This window comes from Labrus bergylta, chromosome 3, assembly GCF_963930695.1.
Source record: "Labrus bergylta chromosome 3, fLabBer1.1, whole genome shotgun sequence".
In the NCBI taxonomy this organism is placed as follows: Eukaryota; Metazoa; Chordata; class Actinopteri; order Labriformes; family Labridae; genus Labrus; species Labrus bergylta.
Window position 1 is genome coordinate 15,248,931 of NC_089197.1, and position 22,665 is coordinate 15,271,595.

At 40.1% G+C, this 22,665-nt stretch overlaps 2 protein-coding genes across 3 annotated transcripts; one reads left to right on the forward strand and one right to left on the reverse strand.

The window, feature by feature from the left end:
• Positions 1-4,006: 4,006 nt before the first annotated feature.
• On the forward strand, positions 4,007-8,666 carry LOC136178584 (uncharacterized). The gene is made up of 7 exons (XM_065952799.1): positions 4,007-5,340; positions 5,915-6,115; positions 6,206-6,401; positions 6,493-6,717; positions 6,846-6,988; positions 7,463-7,598; positions 8,478-8,666. Exons 1-7 carry the CDS (start codon positions 4,115-4,117, stop codon positions 8,664-8,666), a joined length of 2,316 nt encoding a protein of 771 aa, XP_065808871.1. The 5' UTR covers positions 4,007-4,114.
• A 471-nt stretch (positions 8,667-9,137) lies between these two features.
• Positions 9,138-21,186, reverse strand: usp8 (ubiquitin specific peptidase 8). Of its 2 annotated transcripts, none has more exons than XM_020637900.3 (19): positions 21,027-21,186; positions 20,232-20,364; positions 19,236-19,380; positions 19,065-19,150; positions 18,797-18,938; positions 18,267-18,309; positions 17,901-18,072; positions 17,596-17,758; positions 17,371-17,512; positions 16,213-16,496; positions 15,628-16,125; positions 14,888-14,962; positions 14,425-14,723; positions 13,682-13,903; positions 13,376-13,586; positions 12,001-12,237; positions 11,370-11,512; positions 11,062-11,194; positions 9,138-10,727 (listed from the first exon to the last, which is right to left on the reverse strand). In XM_020637900.3, exons 2-19 carry the CDS (start codon positions 20,333-20,335, stop codon positions 10,569-10,571), a joined length of 3,258 nt encoding a protein of 1,085 aa, XP_020493556.2. In that variant the 5' UTR covers positions 20,336-20,364; positions 21,027-21,186; the 3' UTR covers positions 9,138-10,568. The 2 variants fall into 2 exon arrangements, with proteins under 2 accessions (XP_020493556.2, XP_065808870.1); XM_065952798.1 differs by lacking the exon at positions 21,027-21,186 and adding an exon at positions 20,569-20,587.
• Between the last annotated feature and the right edge of the window lie 1,479 nt (positions 21,187-22,665).

The following is a 22,665-nucleotide window of genomic DNA, read 5'->3' on the forward strand; positions in this document are numbered from 1 at the left end:
GTGTATTTTCCATCCCACACATAATGTATTTTTCCACAGACTGCCCAGGAGACACCACAGCAGCTATTATTAGAAACTCTCTTCTCTTTAAGATTTTCTTTTAGTCTGTTACTCACACTGGTGTATTTTAGATTTTATTCATATAGAGTAACTGAACATCCTTGTACCAGAGCAAAGCAGAAGAGGGGGTGAATACATTTTGTCCCTCATTAATAACGAGTGTGCACGTGTGTGTGTGTGTGTGTGTGTGTGTGAGGGTCGGTGTGTGCGTGCGTGTGTGTGTGTGTGTGTGTGTGTGTGTGTGTGTGTGTGTGTGTGTGTGTGTGTGTGTGTGTGTGTGTGTGTGTGTGTGTGTGTGTGTGTGTGTGTGTATATTACTAAAACCTATGAGTGCAGAGAAGAAAACAGCATCAGCACTTTTGGTTGAACTGAAATAACATTCAGTGACTCTGTGTTCTTGCTGATTCTTTAAAATTAAATTGTAGGTAAACAGGGCTGCAAATAACTACTTTCGTACTTCATGCATATAATGCATGGTTAGAGAAAGAATCCACACAGTCAATGTGTGGGAAAGGTGAGAGACATGAAGTCACTCAGGGTGTGTTTGTTATGAGTCAGAACTCAGGTAATCTTTCACAGGTGATTAAGATAAGATAAGATAAGATAATCCTTTAATATCCCACAACGGGGAAATTTACAGTGTTACAGCAGCAAAGAGCAAAGATTGCAAACAGAAAGTGAACACATTAAAAAATAATAATAATTAAGAATGTACAAAAAAAATAGATAGATACTAAAAATAGATTTAAAAAAATTAAAAATAGATCAGCTAAGCTGCAGTTTTGACAAAAATGTAGTCATTAAGAGAGGAAAAGAGGAGCATCAGCACTCATCTTTCCCCTCAAATTACGTCTTCGTTTTATTTACTTAAAAATCTTCAGCTTCCTCATCTTCACAAGTTTATTTATTTTTAATGCTTCATTAAATGAACTTCCAATGCACTACTTTTCAGATTAGAAACATTGTGCTCTTAACTCCATTACTTTCTTACTTGAGGATTTCTGACACATCTTTTTAGCAGTTATTAAGGACGCCCTCCACCGTCATCCATACATTTGAATTACTCCATTTTGATAACCAGTCATTTCTGGTTGTTTTTTCTTGAGATTTCAACGTATTTATCTCGTAGCCTCAAAGTGGCAAAATAACAAAACATGTGTAGAAATAAGCCTTACTTCATGATGGGTTCTTATTATGGCTTCTAAATAAAGTTATTATAATTATTAACAACAAATGCAATTTTTTGCCTTTAATGGATAGGACAGCTGAAGAGAGACAGGAAATATTGAGAGGAGCAAATGAGGGATGATGTAAAGGTCCGAGGTCGTAACCACAGCCACCACAACAAGGAATATAGCCTCTGTAAATGGAGTAGATTTAAGGTATTTTCAGTCAGAGTTGTCCTACGCATTACTGATAAGACTGCTCAACTTAAAAAAGTTATAAAGATCCGTTTTTTGAATTCCTCTTCGTATAATGTAAGATTTGTATCAAAGTTGTTGTAGTAAACTCTGACATAATGCTTTGATCAGCCTTTCATTGAATGAATACCTAGCAGAAAAACAGCTTGTTGGTATCATCTCTAAACCAAAGAAGTCTTTTCATCTTTAAATTCGTTTTTTTTTGTCTGTATCCATTTATTTAATAAATAAATGTGAACGAATAAAAGGTTGGTTTGTCAATGGTTTGTTTTTCCCTAAAAATAAGAATTAATTTCACACACAGTGTGGAGTGGTTATTCAGAGCAAAACAACGCCCACTTATGTCTCACTTGAGACTCCAATCAGCACCTTTGTGTTTTCTAATTCATTATGTGGGTGACACGATCTGGCCTCTTCAGAGTAAAACATATTCTGTTACAGTGGATGCTGGATTATGTTTTCTGTGGGTACTTGAAAAGTTCTTATTAGAAAGTCAAAAAAGCTCAAAGGACTCCAAGGAAGGAGACAAGATGTCCTTTGATATTGATGGATTAACATATTTTGAGCCTAAAACTGGATTTAATTTATGCAGCAAAGCCTCAAGAGCCCTGGAGGTAATTGTGTGGTTCTTGCACCCCTGATGACAGCAGGCAGGGTGCTGTCACGACTCACAACATCCTGGTGCTGCAGGATATACAGAAGATCCAATGTGGAAAACACTCTTGGCAAAGAGACAGACGGTTACTGTTTTTGCATCAGTTAATGAAGTCTGACTTGTGCATGACAGAAACGTACAGAAAACAAGACATGTCATTGTGCACAGTGGCTTAAAAACTTTTTCCTAAGTATAAAGATGACACCTACTAGCTAACATTAGATGGCACCTTTTACCAAGTAATTTGCATAAAAGCTACCTTTTTTTGAAAGTTACAATTTAGACAAAGGATGACTAATGTTTTTAATCAAAATGTCTTTTGCTGTTGTTTTGTCCTTATTGCCAAATGTGTCTGCATTTCACAGCCAAACAAATCAGAATATCACCATTTTCAGCTTCCAACTAATAGTTCTGTTTCCATATGGAGAATATTTAGTTACATTTGTACCAGAAGTAAGGTGTTTTATCAAGCACACAATCATTTATGCTAATGCATCTTATTCCCACAGGTAGGTTTAACATCAGTGCAAACACACAAGCAGAGAAATATTTTATGTTACACAAGTGTCATGTTAGAGTTGTCATTTGCGAATGTGTCTGTCTGAGGAATACATATGCTACATTTTAAACCTTAATGATTAACTATACAGGGACTTACTCCATCGTCACCCTGAATGACTTCTGTCCTGGTCACTTTGAGGAAGAGAGAAAGTGGAGCTCTGACTAGAAATCTATTCAGCATTTAACTTTGTGTTTAACAATCGTACATTGAAACATATATGACCCTTAATGAATGATCTACTTATATTCTTGCCTGCAAACTTTATGGTTTGTTATTCATGTAAAGTGAGATACATTTTTAATGACTTAGTCTACCAGCATCTGTCACTGTATCCCTGATGGCCTATTGCTATGTGGATTATAATTAACTTAAATGTTGTCTTTTTTTAAAGTTGGTGTTTTACTTGTGTAAACAGTACAAAACTTAACCTGCAGGAGGCAACATTCTTTGGTGTAAATCCACAAATGTGTATGATGTTATTCCTTTCATCATTGGTTCCCGTAGCGCCAATCTGACTGTAACTAAACAGCTCCCTCTTGTGGAGAATTTTAAACCTGTTTATGAATTAATCAACGTTTCAGATTGTTGTGTTAATCCCTAATAGTGTACTTCCTCTGTCCTTTCTCTGACCTCTAGGAATGAAACAAACCAGGGCTGCAAATGAGATAACTTGAATGTGCTTTTTCAGGAATTAAAATGCATGTTTAATGAAGGTACTCGCACATTCAATTCACTTTTCAGAACCGCAGGCTGCATCCACTTCTGATCATTTTTTTAAATATAATATATACTTTAAAGAGTACATTACAACACTGCATGGTTTCTAACAATGCAGATGCTGTGCAAAAAACTACATTTTATTCAAGAGGAAGCAAAATTGGTAAAAGAGTAATCGGTTTGTAAAGAACGTTGATGTATTTTCTTCTAATGAGAAAAGAACCTGCCCGAGAGATGTATTTCTTTCTTTTTTTAAAGCTTAAAAGACAATAATTTATCTACAGATATCTTTTTGGATCCGTCACAATTTAACAACTCAATAAGTGATAGTTATGCTGTAAAGCAAAATGGTAACAAATAGTGTTCCTCTTTCCTCCTAAATGTTTTTAATATTGAAGACAAACCGTGAAACAACCCAGACGAGGAAAACAACGTGTCACCAGAGCTGTACCAAAGTACTAAATGATGTGTTTATGGGTTGCCTGGTCACAGTTGTCTGGCTACAGTGGACGTCTGATGTTTTACCTCAGCAGCAGATCCTCATGAGAGTGTGATTCACCTGAGAGCAGATCCTATAGGATGAAACGTGTTCAGTCTCTGGTTATCTCCTCCTTATATCACCAAACCAACCAGGCCACGGGGAGGACCTTCAGGCACACAGCAGTCAGGTTTTTTGTTTTTTTTAGCTTCTCTCTTGTGATGTTAAAGGAGTTTCAGATCAGAGGTGGTGAGAGAAGCAGTCACTTCTCTGAGATGAAGGCCAAAGCTTTGTCAGTGAGAGAGTGCGCCTGGTTGTCAGAGGAGTGCCACCAAGTAGAAGATCTGGAAGACTCCCAGAGGGACGGCCTGTGCTTACCAAACATCTTCAGGTCCAAAAAAGTCAAGCCGCTCACTAGAATTCAAACTGGACCCACTTACCAGATCTACTATACAGCTCAAGAGCTCCTTCTGGAGGTTCTGGACAAAGGAGCCGTGCGAGAGCTGATCAGGAGAGCAGCTAGGGTGAAATCAGGAGTTAAGTACCAGAGCAGAGAGCAGAACATAGATCTTTCTGAGGGGGAGTATGCCGAGGCGTTAACATGGTTCTCCATAGTCCTGCAGAGCGGTCTGTCTGTCGGAGAGAACTGCAGCTTTGGATCCGAGCTCACCTTGAAACTGGACGGCTGGCAGAGTGTCCTCAAGAGGAACAGCTTCCAGACAAACCTCCTGTCCCTGACCAGACTGGAGGATGGAGACAAGTTGGAAACACTCTCTGCTTTCTGTAGCCACAAAACCAGGCGATACCAGGCCTTGTACAAACCTGGTCCCAACTTGGCTGTGAAGAAATACAGACTGACCTACCAGGAGAGTCCCAGCACTCTCCATTTGGCTCTCCTTTGTGATATAAGCTCTGGATTCATCTGTAATGTGTATCTGTACTGTCCAGAGCAGCTCCAGAAGCAGAGCAGGAAACCTGTGGTGGAGCAGGTGGTGGGCCACCTGCTGAGACCTTTCTGCAGCCACAAACACCTGATCCAGCTGGATAAATCTGCCTGGATGGAGTGCAAACTAACAGACATCTTCTCTGGCTTAGGAGTTGATCTTACATTTGTTTCAGATGTCCAACAGACATCTGAGGACTCACTGTCTCACCTCTTAACCCACTTACAGGGCTGGACCGGACCTGCTCTGTTTCCTCTGTCAGACCTGAAAGGATCAGCAGTAGATTTGTTTCTCCCAGGCCTCTGGGCAATGCTGCACATCATCTGCATTAATACATTTGTGCTCCACACACTGCAGAGCTCGGGCTCAGAGAAGCATGTCCACCTCACAGAGTTCACCAGGAGTCTGGCCTCTCAGCTGGCCGCGGATAGCTGTGTCACTGTGCCTGTTCTGCAGCAGTTAAACAGCACTTCCTGTCATGAGACGAGTTCAACAAAGCACAGGTCAGTCTGGTTATTTGTAACAGAGCTTAGATTTAAATAAAAAAAATAGCCTGAAAGTTGTCTAAAAACTTGAAAACAAACAAGAACAGAGATGACTTTCTACCGTTGAAAGGCTTTCATCTTCAAGATTTTTGAATCAAGACCAACAGTGGAAGACTCCATTATGTACAAGTAGTTAGTAGTCAGTAAAAAGAAATCAGCAGAATTCATTTCAATAATTTCAATATCAAGAAAACATGAGTTCATCTAAAAGACAGTGAATGTATCTCCTATAAATCTCTCATATCTGTAAAGATTCTATCCAATGGTTAAATATAGTTTTTTTCTTAAAATAGCCAAGAGTATGAAGATCCAGTGTGCTGTGAGTTTAAACTATCAGTCAACAAGTATATGACATCTTTAAATAACTGGCAACAGTCTGACAAAGCAAATAGTTCACTTACAATGTTTTTACATGGGTGGTGGGGATCCCCGTCCAACATGCTAGAGTCAACATGTTTGTGTCTACATTCAGTGATGGCAGAGTTTTAAGTAAATGGTTCTGATAGGGTACTGACTGTCTCTGGTCTTGCAGCAGCTGTGGTCGGGTGATGGAAAGAGAAAAACGAAGCTGCAGCTCTGCAGGGAGGCTGAGGCGGCTGAACAGACCTGGAGTGTGTGGTTTGGACAACTCGGGTAACTCCTGCTACCTGAACGCTGTATTTCAGTGTCTGTGCTCTACTGTGCCCCTGGTAGAGCACCTCCTGAATCCGGACACCCATAAAGAGCTGGCACGGTACGACCACCCATCTCTCTCTCTCTGGCTTTCTGTCTAACTTAAATGTTTACAGCTGTTCATCCAGTAGTTCAACCTCTGTTCATGCAGGTCTAAGTGCCGGGTGGCTGAAGTGTTTGTCCGCCTGCTGCAGGAGATGTGGTTAGGAGGGAGCTCCAGCTGCGCCCCTGTGGAGGCCAGATCTGTGCTAACCTCCATCCTCCCCCAGTTCAACAACTACTCCCAGCAGGACGCACAGGAGCTGCTGCTCTTTCTGCTCAATGCGCTCCATGAAGACTTCAAAAAGGTCTGTGCAGGAAAAAATCTGACACATATCCTGTGCTAAATGGCATTACCTAAAAAGACAGACCAAATCTGTGTGTGTGTGTGTTTACAAGGTTTCAAAGCAGCAGATTCGCTTGACGATGCGACAGCCGAGACCAGAGCAGAAGAGAAACCATGCCACAGCAGCTGGGGAGTCCACCATCGTCTCTCGTCTGTTTGAGGGCCAGCTGAGCTACATGACCCTCTGCATGCACTGTGACCACCAGGCTTACAGCACGCAGACCTTCACTGTGCTGTCACTACCCATCCCAACAGGCATCATTAAGTGCTCCATTCAGGTACATCACGTTACAATTTTTATCATTAAAAACATCCTATAGACTGTATGATGGTCACTCTATCTGTGTCATATTTTTGTTTTGGGGGGGGGTCTAGAATGATCTTATTCTCTGTGCATGTGGTGCAGGACTGCATGTCCCTGTTCTTTGAGCAGACCGTCCTGACAGGGGGAGAGCAGATGTTGTGTTCAGTGTGTGGTCTGAGGAGAGAGACAGCCGTGCTTACATGTTTGGATAAACCTCCTGAGATCCTCATGTTGCACCTGAAAAGGTAGATCCATCTTTTTTTGATAAAGTAACACTTGACAGTAAGTGAACATGCATGGAATTAATCATGTAAAATTAGGGCCTGACTGCTATTGGATTTTTTGGGGGCCAATACCGATAACGATATTAGGGAGGGAAAAAAATCTGAGACCGATATATTGGCCAATAATTTTTTTTTTTTTTATCTTTCTTCGATCTGTAGAGATAGATAGATATAGTTAAACAAAGTGGAAAGTAACATTGTCATGCTTCACTGGTTGACACTGGAGAGTGATGATGCTTGTTGTAATCCATACGGCACACTGCTAGTGAAGGAGAACTGCTAGTGTAATACAATTATACAAACAAATAAGCTATTTGACAGATGGCTAAATCTAGATATATCTGCAATAAAATCACCTGATATCAATATTCACTTGATATTCTAATATCAGCAGCAGACTTACTCGCTAAGTGTGGTATTATTTGTCCTCTGCAGGTTTGGTTGTAAGGGGAAGAACCAGGTGAAACTGAGGACTAATGTTTTATTCTCCATGAAGCTCGACCTCAACCCCTTTCTATCCAGCTCAGTGCAGAACACCTCGTTTTCTTCATACCGCCTTTATGCTGTCGTGGTGAGTACACACACACGCACGCACACTTATTGGGAACCCCTTCTGTGAAGTCAATGTTGATTCCGTTAATGTGAAATATCTTTTAAAGGGGACATATTATTAAAAAAATCGACTCACAAAATGTGAAATAGTCTGTGTTTGTTGTTTGCATTAGTCCTTCAGCACATGCAAAAATGCTCCGTTTCAAATTGGCTCAACTTGTGACATCACAGTGGGATTCTGGTTAAAAAAAAACCCTCCCCTCAACTGATATCTCCACCCATTGACTCCACACCCAGCCTAGAACAAAACTTTTGCGCAGGTCTGCCATTTTCATTCTCGCTACAGAGGAGTGATGTCTACCGGGAAAACTCAGGGGGGGCTCATTGCATTTAAAGAGACACACACACCAAAACGGAGCGTTCTGAGAGAGCTGGTTTATACAGGGTCACAAACCTCCTCTGGTGCTTGATTCATGTTATATTTTGACCAAAGCACAGCACAGATGTTTCATTTAGACCACAGGGGACTGTTTGAAAAGGTGGAAAAGGGGGATAATATTAACACGACTGCAAAAGAGGCACCGGTCTGCAGAATGTGAAAATAAAAAGTAGAACATTGTTTGCATTAATGGTCCGCAGTGTGATGGATTTTTGGACTGTATTGTGTTAGTATTGGTTGTATCTTACCTCTTGCAGTGTTAATATTTGGGGGGTGGTTTTGATGTTGGCCAAATGACATGCTAAAACATTTGTTTGACTGTCAGCTAATGTGTCAGAATAAAAACATGTGGGATAGATCTTGTAAATGACACAAATATGCATTCATTTATTTGAATGAATTCACAGCTTCCTTCATTTTTATTTTTATTTTTATTTTTTTAAAACTCTCCTTTTCTAGAACCACTCAGGACATCTGAACATGGGTCACTACACGGCGGTGTGTCACAGCTCCCTGACTCAGACCTGGCACTGTTTTGACGACTCAGCAGTCAGAGAGGTTCAAGACGGCCACGTTCAAACTCCAAACGCCTACATGTTGCTCTACAGCCGCAAGCCCTTTCAAAAACCAAAGATCAGCGGACTCTGAGCTCTCCACACAGCAAGCCAAATCCAAGATGGGACCGAGTTTGAATTTGTTTTTTGATATTCATCAATATTTTCTTTATCATGAATCTAATGCTTACTGTAAATACTCGAGTGCTCTGTACACTAGTTTCTAGATACCTGTAATAAAAAAAAAAAACTTAGACACAACATTAACTTGTGTGCCATTTGTATGTAATCTTTATACCCCATATTGTCTTTTAATCTCAGAAATGATGAACTAGAATATGAAATAGAAGGCTTTCAGTCTGCCTGTCAATCTTTTTCTGAGGGGGTTTAATAAGCACTTGATTATTATTTCCCTAAATATTATGTCCTAATATACAGTAGATATTTATAATTATTGGTCAAATGTACATTTAATAGACACGTTTTTATGGTAACAAACTGTGAAACAATGTTTCCAGCTGGAACTCTGAATCCTGAAACAGTCATGAAGAAACAAACACACACACTAATTTGAAGCAGTTTTAATAAATAGTCATATGAGCTGTTTGAGGTTAATATAATCGTTATATCTGAAACAAATTATTTTTAGAGCATTGAGAAAGAAAATCGACATGTACAAGTAGAAAGAAATGGATTATGATCTCATGCTAGGCAATCAAACTGTAACCGGAAGAAGAGCATCAAATCCTTCAAGCTCACATTTCTGGTCCATTCAGGGAAAATATCAGTATATGTTGTGCTTGCTCTGGTCAGTCAGTCAGCCAGTCAGTCGGTCAGGCAGTAAATGCTGACACACTTGTGTGAGTGAATAAGATCTATTCATCTTGTATTCAAATTCTCCCACGTCAGTATTAAACACAGATGTAATTAGTCATGTAAATCTGAAGTTCAGCCTCCTAGACACCCATACCTTCAAAACCAGCCTCAGTGGTACAAGCCATGAAGGATGCCAAGTTTTCCCAGTAATGTTTCCTCTAAATACTTTGTTGTTTGAGTATAATTATGTAAAGAGTTAAGTATATTAAACAGAGAACAAATTCGATGGCAGAGTTTTTAGAAGCAGGTTTTTCCGTCTTGTCAAGTGAGACAGACAGGATCACAGCATCGGTATCATTTTAAAGCATTGAGAGTCGAGGATGAATGTCTCATGATATTAAATGCCTGGTGGTCTACATAACAACATCACTTAATTGCATAATGTATGAGTGAACAAATGTGGCTAATATGAACAAGAAACAATCTCAATCCCTCTTCTCTTGAGAAAGAACGCACAGAATCAACAATCACAGTCTCTACCATTGTTAAGATCATGTTAAACATCATGTTAAACATCAGAAGGTTAAAGGGTTAAACCCAGAAATCATGTGCAGTCTTTTGGAGTATGAGAATGCTATGGTGGCTGCTACTTTTAAGAAAAGCAAAAATCGTTTTTGGTCACATAATCGATAAAACACCTTGCCCTCGAGTATTTACATGTCTAAATGTGCAACATCAGCATTAGTAAGTATGTACATGCCGTCTTAACCTCACAGTACAAGGAAGCTGAAAATCAGTTCTGCGACCGCGGAGTGCAACAGAAATGACAGCTAAGAGCCTTTCAACTGGCTGTCTGCCCTCCCACACAACAATCACGGTAAAGAAGTAAAAGGAGCATCTGATTAGTCCCTAGATTATCAGTAATATGAACAGACAGCATGTCTTAACAGGTAAAGAGTCCTCTAGTAGCTGAAGCATTGCAACTGTCTCCTGTCTGCGACACACGGGATCTCACGGCCACTCGCTCGACTCTATCCACGCGTGCACGTTCACCACTGGTTAAACCGCATCTACATGGCCCAGGTCCTCAGAGCTGTGGTTTTAAAGGAAAAAACAACCTGTAGGCGCGAAACCTCGCTGCTCCTGGCGTCGTGTTGTCTCTTTGTGTTCGACAGCTTCATCACAGGCTCGAGTAGAACAGGATGTAGGCAGCGGAGGACTTGACGGAGGAGGTGGAGATCTCAGACACTTCGTGGTCATCAAACTTGTACCAGCGCTGTTTGGGGGTGTTCTTACAGTAGGCTGTGTAATGGCCGCCGTCTAAACCGCCATAGTGGTTCTGGAAGGGGAAGAAAAGAAGGTTTCTTATTCACCTGTTAGCTTTGATTGATACTTATATAACAGTTATCGCCTAAGATGTCCTTTAAAATTCCTTTTTTGTTTTGTTGCAGATTATATTTCTTGCGCATTTCTCAAATATTTGAAAAACAAAAGACTGACAGCTTCATGAAGGAAGAACAAAAGCAATACAGAGCAACAGTAATAACACTATATGTATCTTTCATGTATTGTTGAATTTATTTTATTCTTGTATTGTTTTGACACCTCGAGCAACAACAGGGTGATTATCTAAAAAGAAATCTCTCCACAACAAATAATCCACTTCTACTTACAGAAACTCCATAAAGGCCATATCTCTTCAGGGTCTGTTTGGGTCCAATGACGTACTGGGTCAGGTCCAGACAGTCGAGAGGGAAATCTACAGTCGTCTGCAGTTTCTGCTTCCATCTACCCTCGTATGAGAATCTGCAGAAATAATATAACAGAAATGGTGTCAATGGAACACTAAAAAATGCTGACTATCAGTACAGGTTTTACATTTCTCATTCTGCTAAGCCTTTGATTATAGATATAAAAATAAGTAAATGCATTAAAAAAACTCTAAGCCAGCATCGTTTTAAATGCAAATGTCACAACAGACCGTTTTAAGTGCACCAGGAGAATAGGTGGGACTTTCCAGATCTCCAGTTTCTTGGTGGAATCTCTGTGGGTTTTGCAATGTCTGCAGAACACCTTGTTGTTGTCGGTCAGTTTCTCCTCCTTAGAAAACAGTCTCAGACAATCCTGAGAAGAAGCAGCAAACAATGTAGCTGTTTTATAAAGCAAAATGACCCTGAGATCCTTCATATGTTTTGTTTTTTTGACAATTTCTAATATTTTTACACAATCATATGTTATGAGAAAGTTTTTTTTTTTAATCCAATCGTTAATCTATTTGTCGTGAGTACTGTAAGGAAAGCTGAAAGAGTAGCTATACCGACAAAGTCACATGTGACCCCGACAGGTCTGTATCTTCCGGTGTCATCAGAGGATCTGTTCCTTCAGAATCTTCTCGCGAGACACGATGATTCCGAGTGACCAGAAGTTCTGGCGGTCATCCAGGATTCACAGAACCGTAGTTACATACGTAACCTTCGTTTTAAACTGGAGTGGCTTTGCGTCAAGTGACATAGCTTCAAATGTAGAATCCCCACAAGCCTAAAGCTAATCTGTGAAAGCAGAGACAAACTCCTTACAGACGCTCTGATGTTCTTGTTGAAATCCTTACTCACCTGCAGGGAGCACTTGCTGGTGGAGGCCAGCGGCAGCGACAGGTACATAAAGGTCTCAAACGTCCGTGACTTGCGATGGCAGGTCAGACACTGCACGGTCGACTTGAACTGACCCTGGAACAGTGCTACAATGATGGACTCGTTCAGCAGCTTGTGTTTGTTCCAGGCCACGTCTGCTGCTGACTGATCGTCCAGATGGTCGTTTTCCTCCTCCTTGTATCGTTTCCTGTTGTCGGCCTGACATTACATATGGAAAAACAACATGACTGACTACACGAGAACAACTGGAGGTTTAGGTGATAGAAAAACCTGCCTTCAAGGTTCAGCTAACGCTCAATGGATAACAGAGAATATAATGGTTCAAATTATGATGTCAGGGTTACCACTAAAAATGACTCTCAACTCTTTCAGCTTCAACATGCAGTACAGCCAATTCACTTTCATTATGAGAGGCAGGAAGGTATGCAAGGCAAGGTTTACGCTTGCTAATTAATATCTCATCAATTAGACTGACTGATTTATCAATTAGCCTGGAGTGACAGAGGGGGCTGGGACTGGGCCAACCCAATGGCGACAGGTCTGAACATCACACAAAAGGGAAATGATGAGATGGAAAATGTGTCATGAGAAATGCATGTCATCCTTTAAAATTGAGAGTGAACAGCTTAAAAATGGTCTGAGTGCACTACTTCTCGTCAACCCCAGAGGGGAGACAGTGTCAAAGAATCTCAAGAGCTTCTCTAACAGCGTTCAGTAAGAAAAATGTCTGTTCAAAAAGGATCTGATTTTTGATATTTCAGCAAGTTTAAAATACAAAAACCTTAAAGATCTAGCTGTGAAATGATCTCTTCCTTGATTATTATTATTTATTTTTTTAAATCTAACTAGTCCTTTCCTCCATTCAAGTGCACATGAGTCTAGAATAATCAGTCTAGTATAATCAGTTTGATACAGGCAATGAGGCATGTCTTGGGTCTACATGCACAGAGGTTCTGACAGAGTATCAGACCAGACAGATGCAGACACTCCACACTCACACCGCTGCAGGAGGACCAAGGACACACAGCTATTTACTTACTCTCTAATTTGCCATCAAAATGAAACCCGGTGAAAAAAAAAAAAAAAACAGAAAGAAGGAAAATGACAAAACAAACAAGTTTCTCATTGTAAACAGGCAAATGTGCAACAACATACAGGGGTGTAGTAGACGCCTTAGCAGCCATGTTGAAAGGAATAACTTGAATTATTTATACACTCAATACTTCATTCAGGATGAGGATATTTAAATGTCAATGTTTCTTTTGTTGATACCAAATCCTTTTATTTTAGTCACACTGATTCTGTCATGAACAGGCGTGATAAGGTGTGCTCTTACCTTGTTCAGGTCTTCATGAAGTCCATCCATGAGGAACAGCAGCAGCTCCTGGGAGTCCTGCTGGTCATAGCCAGCAAACTGCTCATTGATCTTTCCTATAGTGATCTTGAAGTCCCGCGGGCTGATGCACTTGTACAAACCAGCCCACAGAGCCTTCATGATCACACCAAACTCCTCTGCCACCTCCCCTTTATGGCCGAGTATGTTGTACCTGTCAGAGAAAGAGAACAGAGGCAGGTAGGACACACATTTCCCCCATCACAGACTCTTCATGGTCGCTCAATCTGTTTATTTTTTAGCGCTGACCTGTTGATGTCATCCATGTAGAGATTGTTGTTGAAGTACTCAGACATGGCAGGCGAGTTGCACAGACACTGCAAGATGGAGTTCATGTAGCAGGTGTTTCCCATGTTACGGAGGCCAGTCAGTGACTGACCCATACCTCCGAAAGTAGGATTCAGGTTCCGAATTTTGGCAGCAGAAGGCCTCGCGATCTCCACTTTAGAGTAGACTTTAGCAGGAGCAGGTCTGGGAGGCAATGGGACAAAATTAGAATGAGACTAGTTTCCTCAAAGACAAGACTTTGTTTAACATATCAGATATATTACTGTGGAATTAGGGATACTTTAGACCAAGATTTCCCAATGAGAACATTTTATCTTTGGGGATGTATGGATAGGTGGTCTATGTCAAATTGTGCCATCAAGGCTTCTTTCAGGGCAACCGGAGGTGTAGCCTGTGACTCCGCATGTCACCAGCAGGAGGCTAGCCTGATAAGCCAGCTGTTAGCTTGGCGGTTAAGAGAGTTGTTGCAATGGAAATGTCTCCTCTCCACGTTTCAGAACACTACAGATCACACACAGCAAATAGTTTCAACCCATATTTTCTGGAAATTTTGTTCTGAATTGGTTGATAAGACCCTAAATGGAGGACACCGTTCACTTTACGAAGGTGCTTGAAAATCCTGAGACTGACTTTGGGAGTTTTGATAGAAGAGACACAGGTGTGATAAATCTTGAAGTGTAACATAAAACCTTGGTGGTCCTTACTTGGTCTCTCTGTTGATGGTGGGTATGACAGGAGCAGCCGTCTGGGCGGCTGCCTTCTTCTGGACCTCCTCTCTCAGGTCCTGGCTGATGTCAGGAGAGGAGTAAGAGCGTTTCAGTTTAGACTGCTCCCGCTCTTGTTCATGGTTGGAGTCAGGCTCAGCTGGTTGCGGTGGTTTTTGTTTGACTGTCGGTGGTGTGGAGGGTGGGGTCTGGGGAACAGTAACCTCAGGGGGGTACAGATGGACTCTGTTGGTTGGAGAATGGTAGTACCGGTACGTCCCTGTCACTATGTCAAGGAACTAGACAAAGACAGAAGTGTGGAGGTCAAGAGGTGAAATAGAACATTAGGCAGGAAGTGATAAACAGGTTTAAAGACATAATTATGAGTTTCTTCTTTTTTTTAAATTCTAATTATCTTCACTCATTCCAAATGATGAAGCATGTTTTATACAGTTACACTGACCTTCATCCAACCATCTGGAAGGCCTGGTACACTCCTACCCATCTCCTCGCTCCGTGCTCGGGTCAGAGGTTCCCTCTGAGAAATGAACACACACACACACAGAAAGAATAAAATGGAAATTCAAAAGAAAGGACTTGTTGTGAAACCCAATATCACAAGTTTGTCAGCCACTGTTCAACCATAAAGCTGAAAGACTCAAACTACCCATCTTTATTTTTTTAGTAGGCAGAAAGTCTGATGACTCTGAAACTTTCTACTTCTTTAAAGGAATAATATGCAACATTTTAAACATTAATATATCAAATATAAACTAACTAAATACATATATTGTTAAGTAATGACTTTCTAAAGGAAGAGTAAATTCAAACTCCCTCTAGGTTTGTTGTTCTGAGCTCTGTGTTCACACTGACGGCACTTCCTGCAGCTTGTTTATGTGTCATTCAGATTCTCAAACCTGTTTCATACATGTGTTTTTCAAGTGAATCCCTCTCTGTTCAACTGTAGCAGGAGAACTAACCAACTTTTGGAACCAAAGGAAATACTTTGTTTGGTCTAAAAAACCTCCAAGAAATAAGAACCAAATCAATTTTGGGCTGCCCTCGGTCGATACACTCGTTTTAATTTGGTTGTCTGCCTCGTTTGTTTTAAATGTAAGACATCACCAAAGGAATTCTCTAGTTTACTTTTTGTGACAGACCAAAAAACTCAGTTCTGTAGTGCCTTAACACACAGACACTCACCTTGATTTCACTAACAATATGGTTGGGAGCAGGAGAGTCCAGAGACATGCTCTTTGAGGGTGTTTCAGAGTTCTGCTCCTTCCCTTTCCTCTCTTTCTCATCCCACACTCTGCTCTGTTTGTCCTCCTCTTCTTCTGCCTTCTGTCTTTCCAGTCTCTTTTTGTCCTGAGGTCCCTTCTCCTCCTCTTCTTTCTTCCTCTTCTCATGTTCCTCCTTTTCTATCCTTTCTTTCACCTCCTTCTCCCGCCTCTCTTCCTCTGATCGGCGCTCCTGGTTGCGTTTCTCCTGCTCTAGTTTCGCTTTCTCTATTCCTGCCACTGCCTCAAAGTGAATCTGGCTTTGTTCTTCTTTGGACAGAGAAGAGCTGGAGCTGAAGGGGGGTTTGACAGAGCGGTCAGGGATGACTGGGCCGTTCTGGGTGAGATCCTTCGCAGACCCATTCTGGCTGGGTTTTGGCTCGTCAGACACTCTGACAGAGGGTTTCTTGGTTCGGTCGAACTGGAAAGAAAGAACAGAAAGATTAAAAAAAACACAATCTTTTTTGTATTCTCAAAACATTGTTAGATATCAAGAGGGGTACAATACCTGTGGGAAGGCCTTGGTTGTTGCAGGTGATTGGCTGGATGTGCCTGTCACAGGACCCTTACTGAGGTCTAACCCAGAGTTTGTTTGGCCTGTTACCTGGGAATCAACAGTGTCGGGCAACCTGTCAGCAACCATGGAAGTTTTAGATGTGGGGGGTTCTGCTGGGGCAATCCCATTCACCAGCACAGGAGCAGAGGGTTCCTGAGGCTCCGGTTGAGGCTCAGGGTCTGGTGGAGGTGGAGTCGGAGGCTTTGGTTCCTCCAAGGATGGGTAGCTAAAGTTTACTGATCAGAACATGAGAGAAATCAATCAATTCATCCAGGGGGGAAAACTCACTGCAGACATCAGAGACATACACACCATACATTCACAGATGCATATTTACACACATAAAAACCTTCTCAACTCTCTCTTTTCTCCATCTCAAGACCATCAAATATAACATGTTAGCTTTCTCTCTTTTCCTTGTCTATTTCTAATAGTGTCTAATTCCTTGCTAGAAAAGGTCTGATTATTTGAAACTGTATCAGGGTTGAAAATTACCTTTTTCCTCTACCAGCCACTCTCAGGAAAATGTAGTAACGTATAATATTATAATCAAGGCTCACAGTATTTTAGTAATGGAAACGTTTCAGCTATCAAAGAAAACACTAACATGCTCTTTCTAACCAAGAAACCTAAAAAAAAAAAAAAAAAAACTGTTTTTGTTTTGTTATTTTAGTTTATTATTTGAGGCTGGTTAGAGTCTCCTCTATGTCCTTAAAGGCTGATTTAACTACAACTAAACCTCGACTGAGAGGCAGAATAACCTATTTATTTTTTTAGAAGTATATGAGCTCATATGAGGGGGGTCGTCACAGTAAGGTTTGACTGTCATTTATTGCTGGTAAAAAAATGCATGCTGAGATGGAGTACCTTGATCTTTTAAATAAGTATTTAACATGCTCTGGAGACCAGGTTGTGTACATTTGCATAAAAACTATTCTTTTTCAGAAATGCTTAGAGCGGGACAAGGGTGCAAGTCAGAATCAAAATCAGAAAAACAAAGCATAAAGTAATCTAAAATCTAACATAAGTAAAGCCACATTCATTGAATAGATTACGAGTGACTGCACTGACACAGAGCGGTCACATGCTAGCAGTGCTTGTGATACTCACACTGAGGGAGTGTGTTGATGATGTTCTGTCTAGGGGGTTGTACTTTGGCATTGGTTGTGTACATGGGGTAAAACAACAGCCAGTTCTCGTAGCCTCCCTCCAGCACCAGCGGCTCACTACGCAGGATAGTGATGCTGTCCCACTGTGGAGAGGGTCGACATGTCAATCGTTCCTCGCGGTAAGAGACACACATGTTCACAAAGGCAAACCTGAACACAGTGTTACCTTGAAGAGGGCATCTTTGAGGCTCTGTAAGGTGGTGCCAAGTTTAAGGTCTGTCACAGAGCTGAACCAATCCAACAGGACTATATAATCCACTAATCCCCGCCGTCTCCAATGCTCTTTGGACACCTCTGGCAGCTTTGCCTCAATCTGATTCACAGTGATTCTGAAAAGCCAAGATAAGAGGTCAGTTTTAGGAGTAGAAACTTTTTTCTTTCATTATAAAAAAACAGATACAAACTACACACTACACGTCAGGTCAACCTATCAGGTACAAAGCCTTCCATCCCTCCTGAGCCCTTTCTCACCCTGGGCTAATAGCCTCCTCAGGCACAGAGATGCAGGTCTGAGCTGGGACCTGAATGTGAGAATCCTCAAAGTCCTTGTGGCTGCGGGCATCCATGACAATTGTTGTAATCGTCTGGTCCTTCATCATGTGGAAAAGTTTCTCAGCTGTGATCCCACCAGGTAGCCCTGCAGCTATCAGAAACAAAAAAATAATCAAACAAAAGGGAAAAGAAGAGGTAAAAACCAAAAAGAAAAAGTTTTCATTCAGGAATCAACGTAATGGGTTATTGACCTAAAACAAAGGTAGCACATTGCAAACAATGACTTTAACTAATGTATCAGAATGAACTACAGAGCTTGATTGGACTTCTTTTTATTCTACTTACCTTTGGACTTGGAATTTTTCTGTTCATTCTGTTCTCCTTTCACCTGGAAAAGAAACACAAAAACATGCTGAATTATTAAACTTGTTAACATGTTGATTTGAGTTACTTAATCAGGCTTGAAAATACTTGTATACAAATGCTATTCATGTATTTCCCCCACTCCCTCCTCCCAACATCTCCTGACTCTCTTCAGCTGTTCACATTTAACTAAAATAAACTATAACTAAAATAAACTATCCAAATTCAGTAGGAAAAAAACAATCAAAGTTTAATGTTCAAATGTATGATAATAAATATGGAAAAAAAACACAAAAGATGTGTGTCTGATAGAAGACACTGTTGTCATTTCAATAAGGTGTCTTCTTAATGAAACATCAAATATTAGAAGCCTTTACAAGCATCAACTATTGGCCATTTAGAAACCCTATAATATTTTGATTAAATATTTTATTTAATATTCACCTACTGACTGATCTATGAAAGCCAAACCCCCCTTACTCAAAAGTCTGTGTATCATTAGATATCTCTACCTTTTTAATGTCTTTCTTTATGGCAGCTGATGATTTTGGAGAGCCTTGACCCCCGTCTTTCTCTGTCATTTCCTCCCTCCTTTTCTTCTCCTCTTGTTTCTCCTTCTCCTCAAGCTTTTTACGAACCTCGACTTCCTCATACCTGTTTAGAATGTGAAGATTAGAAGAGTCAAATACAATACAATGCGATATCATTCACCTGTTCTGAAGCATTTTCTTGTCGCTTTTGTATTATACATAAAATGTGAACACAACCAAAGCTTCATACCTGAGTTTAAGGCTTTCAGAGAGCTTCTCTGCTTCTTCAATGGCTTTCTTAAAACTGTTCGGCCCCAGCATGGTAATGTAATACTCCTAAGGACAATGGAATCGAAAAGACTCACAAACAAACAATAACAAAATTACAAAGTCAACAGATACAATTATATATTGACTATACCGGTTGCTGCTTGAAGTCTGGCCTTTTCTTGATGATGTCATATACTGTTAAATACTTCATGTAGAGCACATACGATCTCTCCTCGTCCCGTTCGAGGCGAAACTCCTCTGCCGCCTTAAAGATTTTGCAGGCACTCTGAACATAGCTGGAAGACATGAAATAAGAAAACAGAACAGAGTCAAACACACGGTAGATCAGGTTAAAAGTGTCTTTTCAAGGTAATTTGGCGGATTCACCAATTAGTAAGTCACTGGTTCAGTAAAATCCCAACTGGGCTTTTAATGCCTAGGAAAGTTGATATCAGCAGTGGTACAATGTACCTGGTTGACGAATACAAGGAAGACCAACACATATGGAAAGACATTTTGGACATTATAAAGACTGTGCCGATATTCCCCACACTCCAAAGACAGACAGTGCAAGCTACGTAACCAAAAAATAATACCTCCCTAAGTACACCCTCTCTTCGTCCTCTCTATAGCTATATGATATATACTACCTCTGTGACCTCGTTTGTGTTTTGTTGTTGTTCTCTGTCTGTTTTTATTTATTTATATATTTTTTCTCTGTCTTGTTTTTTTATTTTATTTTATTTAAAAAAAAATTGTCAGATGTTGCAAATGTCTTAACAAAAAGAAAAAAATGTTAATGCATACTGCAAGCTGTTTTTAAAGTTGAACTTAAATAAAAAAAAACTTTAAATGGAAATAAAAATTAAAAATAAAAAAAGCAGTGGTACAATGTAAATATTAACATAAACTTAAGCAGTGTACAGACAGATTATTCCACTACTTTAATTGTTATTTCCATTTGTATGCAACTTTTCAATTCCACCAAACTATTTAAAAAAACCTTCCTGTGATTAAAAAAAAAAAAAAACAATCAAATCAGGATTAAGACAGTTCTCTCTTCTTTAACTTTAAAAGTGCATGCAAAGTTATTTAAATCACATTGGAGCTGGTTGCATCTCCAGACACCAGTAAACATGAAGCTTACTTTCTGGTGCTGGTCTTGTCTGCCTTAATTTCAGCCTTTTTATTGAGTTCTCCCAGAGACGAGGACAGGTACAGGTCCTTGACCCCGGTGGACACAGCAGGCATCTTGTTCAGTCAGTGGTGTCTGGACATCTCTGGAAAACAATGTCGTACAACAAAACATAAACAAACACACCCCGATACTTAAAACATGTTTGTTCATGTTTGTCCACAACCTGTTTAGTTATTAATCAGTAACATCGCAGCGTGGTTACACATTTAAACTCCTCTGTAGCGTTTTAAAGATGGCGACAACAGGCTAAGTTTACGTTCAACATGTCATTTAAATGGTAACTTACACCCAGTTGGCTGAATGTTTCGTACTGCTGGTTGTTTCTCTTTGTTTATAACGCGATAGCCTCCATTAGTTTAGCTTCTTGCTTTGTCAACAACAACAACAACAACATGTTTTCATGCTAAACGCTTAGCCCCCGGCCGTCTGTCTTCACTGGATATCTAATGGCCAGTCAACAGCATTATTCAATTAACATCATTCAACGTAGAGCAACAATTCCCCACTGGTTTGATTTAAATACAGTTTCGGTGATTTAACATCAACGCAACGTTACCTCCCCAGTTAGCCAGCTAAGCTAGCTCCATTAGCTAGCTGCGCAGTGAGCTCACGCAGGTCAGGTGAGTGACAGAAACACAGGTTTGTAAACCAGGTGCAGAATTAAAGAGACATCACACAGCAGGAATGTGGACATACAAATAGTTGACAAGTGTTAGGTAAAATAAACATAATGTTGAAAATTACCTCAATCTGATCGGTAGCTTTCACTTTGCACTTTTTTTTTTTTTGACAGCTGATTCCTTGTTCCGCCTTCTTCTTCTTCTTCTTCTTCTTTTGTTTTGTTTTGTTGTCAGCTGGTATACTTTAATGTTGCATTACTGCCATCTTCTGGAGGTCGTTTTTTTCTGATCACTTTCTTTGTAGGCTTTAGCTCCTTCTTCTTTTTCTACTTCTTCTTTGGATTTTATTGGCAGCTGGCATCCAAAAAGTTGCATTTCTGCCATCTGCTGGATTGAATTATTACTCACATTCCTAAATCCTCCTCAACAAACCTTTTTCTCAAGAGATATTTAAACAAGCATCTTCGTCCTTTCCCCACGCTCCAAAATACTTTTGGAATCTCCTCTCACGACTCGCTCTCTCTCCATTTCTGACATCATGTTCTGTCTATGTGCTGCATACTTTCTACATTTAATACCTACATGTTCATTCTGCTAGATTGCATATCTCACAAAGACCGGATGAATGTTTTCCAATGATATGTAGAGTGCTGTTTAAATTACTGTGACCAATTCTTAACCTGGACATTACGACCTCCTCTATTCTGTTGCTCCCTCTGTATTTATCTATTTCCCTCTGAATTGAGTATAAACGTCTTTCCTTTGTCTGATTGTTCCAATATTGTTGCCATTCCTGTTTAATTTTACTCCATGTGACTTGTTTCCCTTCTGACTTAGATAATTTGATGTTAATATCAATCCTCTCTTTCTTTACAGCTTCCTTTGCCAACCTGTCCACCTTTTCATTTCCTGCTATACCTGAATGTGCTGGAACCCCACATGAATATCCCATCTGTCCCCTGTTTAACCACCTGGGAATGTGTAAATCTTGACGACTGTGAGATGATCCTGATTGAATACTGTATAAAGTGCTGACTGAATCACTGCATATCAGCACTTTCCTTCCTTTAATTTGCTCAACACATTCTAATGCAACTAAAATGGCATACCTTTAGCTCCTTTCCTCAAATTAAACACCTATAAAACCCATTTATTTATAATATCTCACATTTGTATAGCTCCTTTGTATTTCCTGCATGCATAAAGACAAGTTGTGTGATGATGTTTCAGATTCTTTGTATTGTTCTTAAACCAGTCAGGTGCATTCCTTCTTTGTGTATTGTTCACACCTTGTAATGTAAATGTAATAACCTTGCACTGTAGTCCTGCTAAACCTGCTAAACTAAACAACAACAGGCTACAATGAGGACGAGGGAAAAGGGTCAATTTGAATCTGTAACTTTCAGCCACTTACAAACATACTTTACATTAACACACACATATCAACCACAAGTTGTGTGAATTAGGTCAGTCATTTGTATAATGGTCATTTGTACAATTTCACACAGTGGCAAAACTTTGTTAAACTGAATACAAGCAAACATAATGATTGCTTTCAAAAAAGGAAATATATATAAATAATGAACATGTTTATTGATGATCAAAAAAGTGTACCTATGTGGCACTGAAATTCCATAACGTGTCGGCCTCTGCAACACATTGTTATTTTAGGGGAAGTTAAAATGGCTATAAATCTAAATTCATTTACAATCTGTAATTGGCGATTTCATTTAACCTTTATTTATTCTCGAGAAATCATTGAG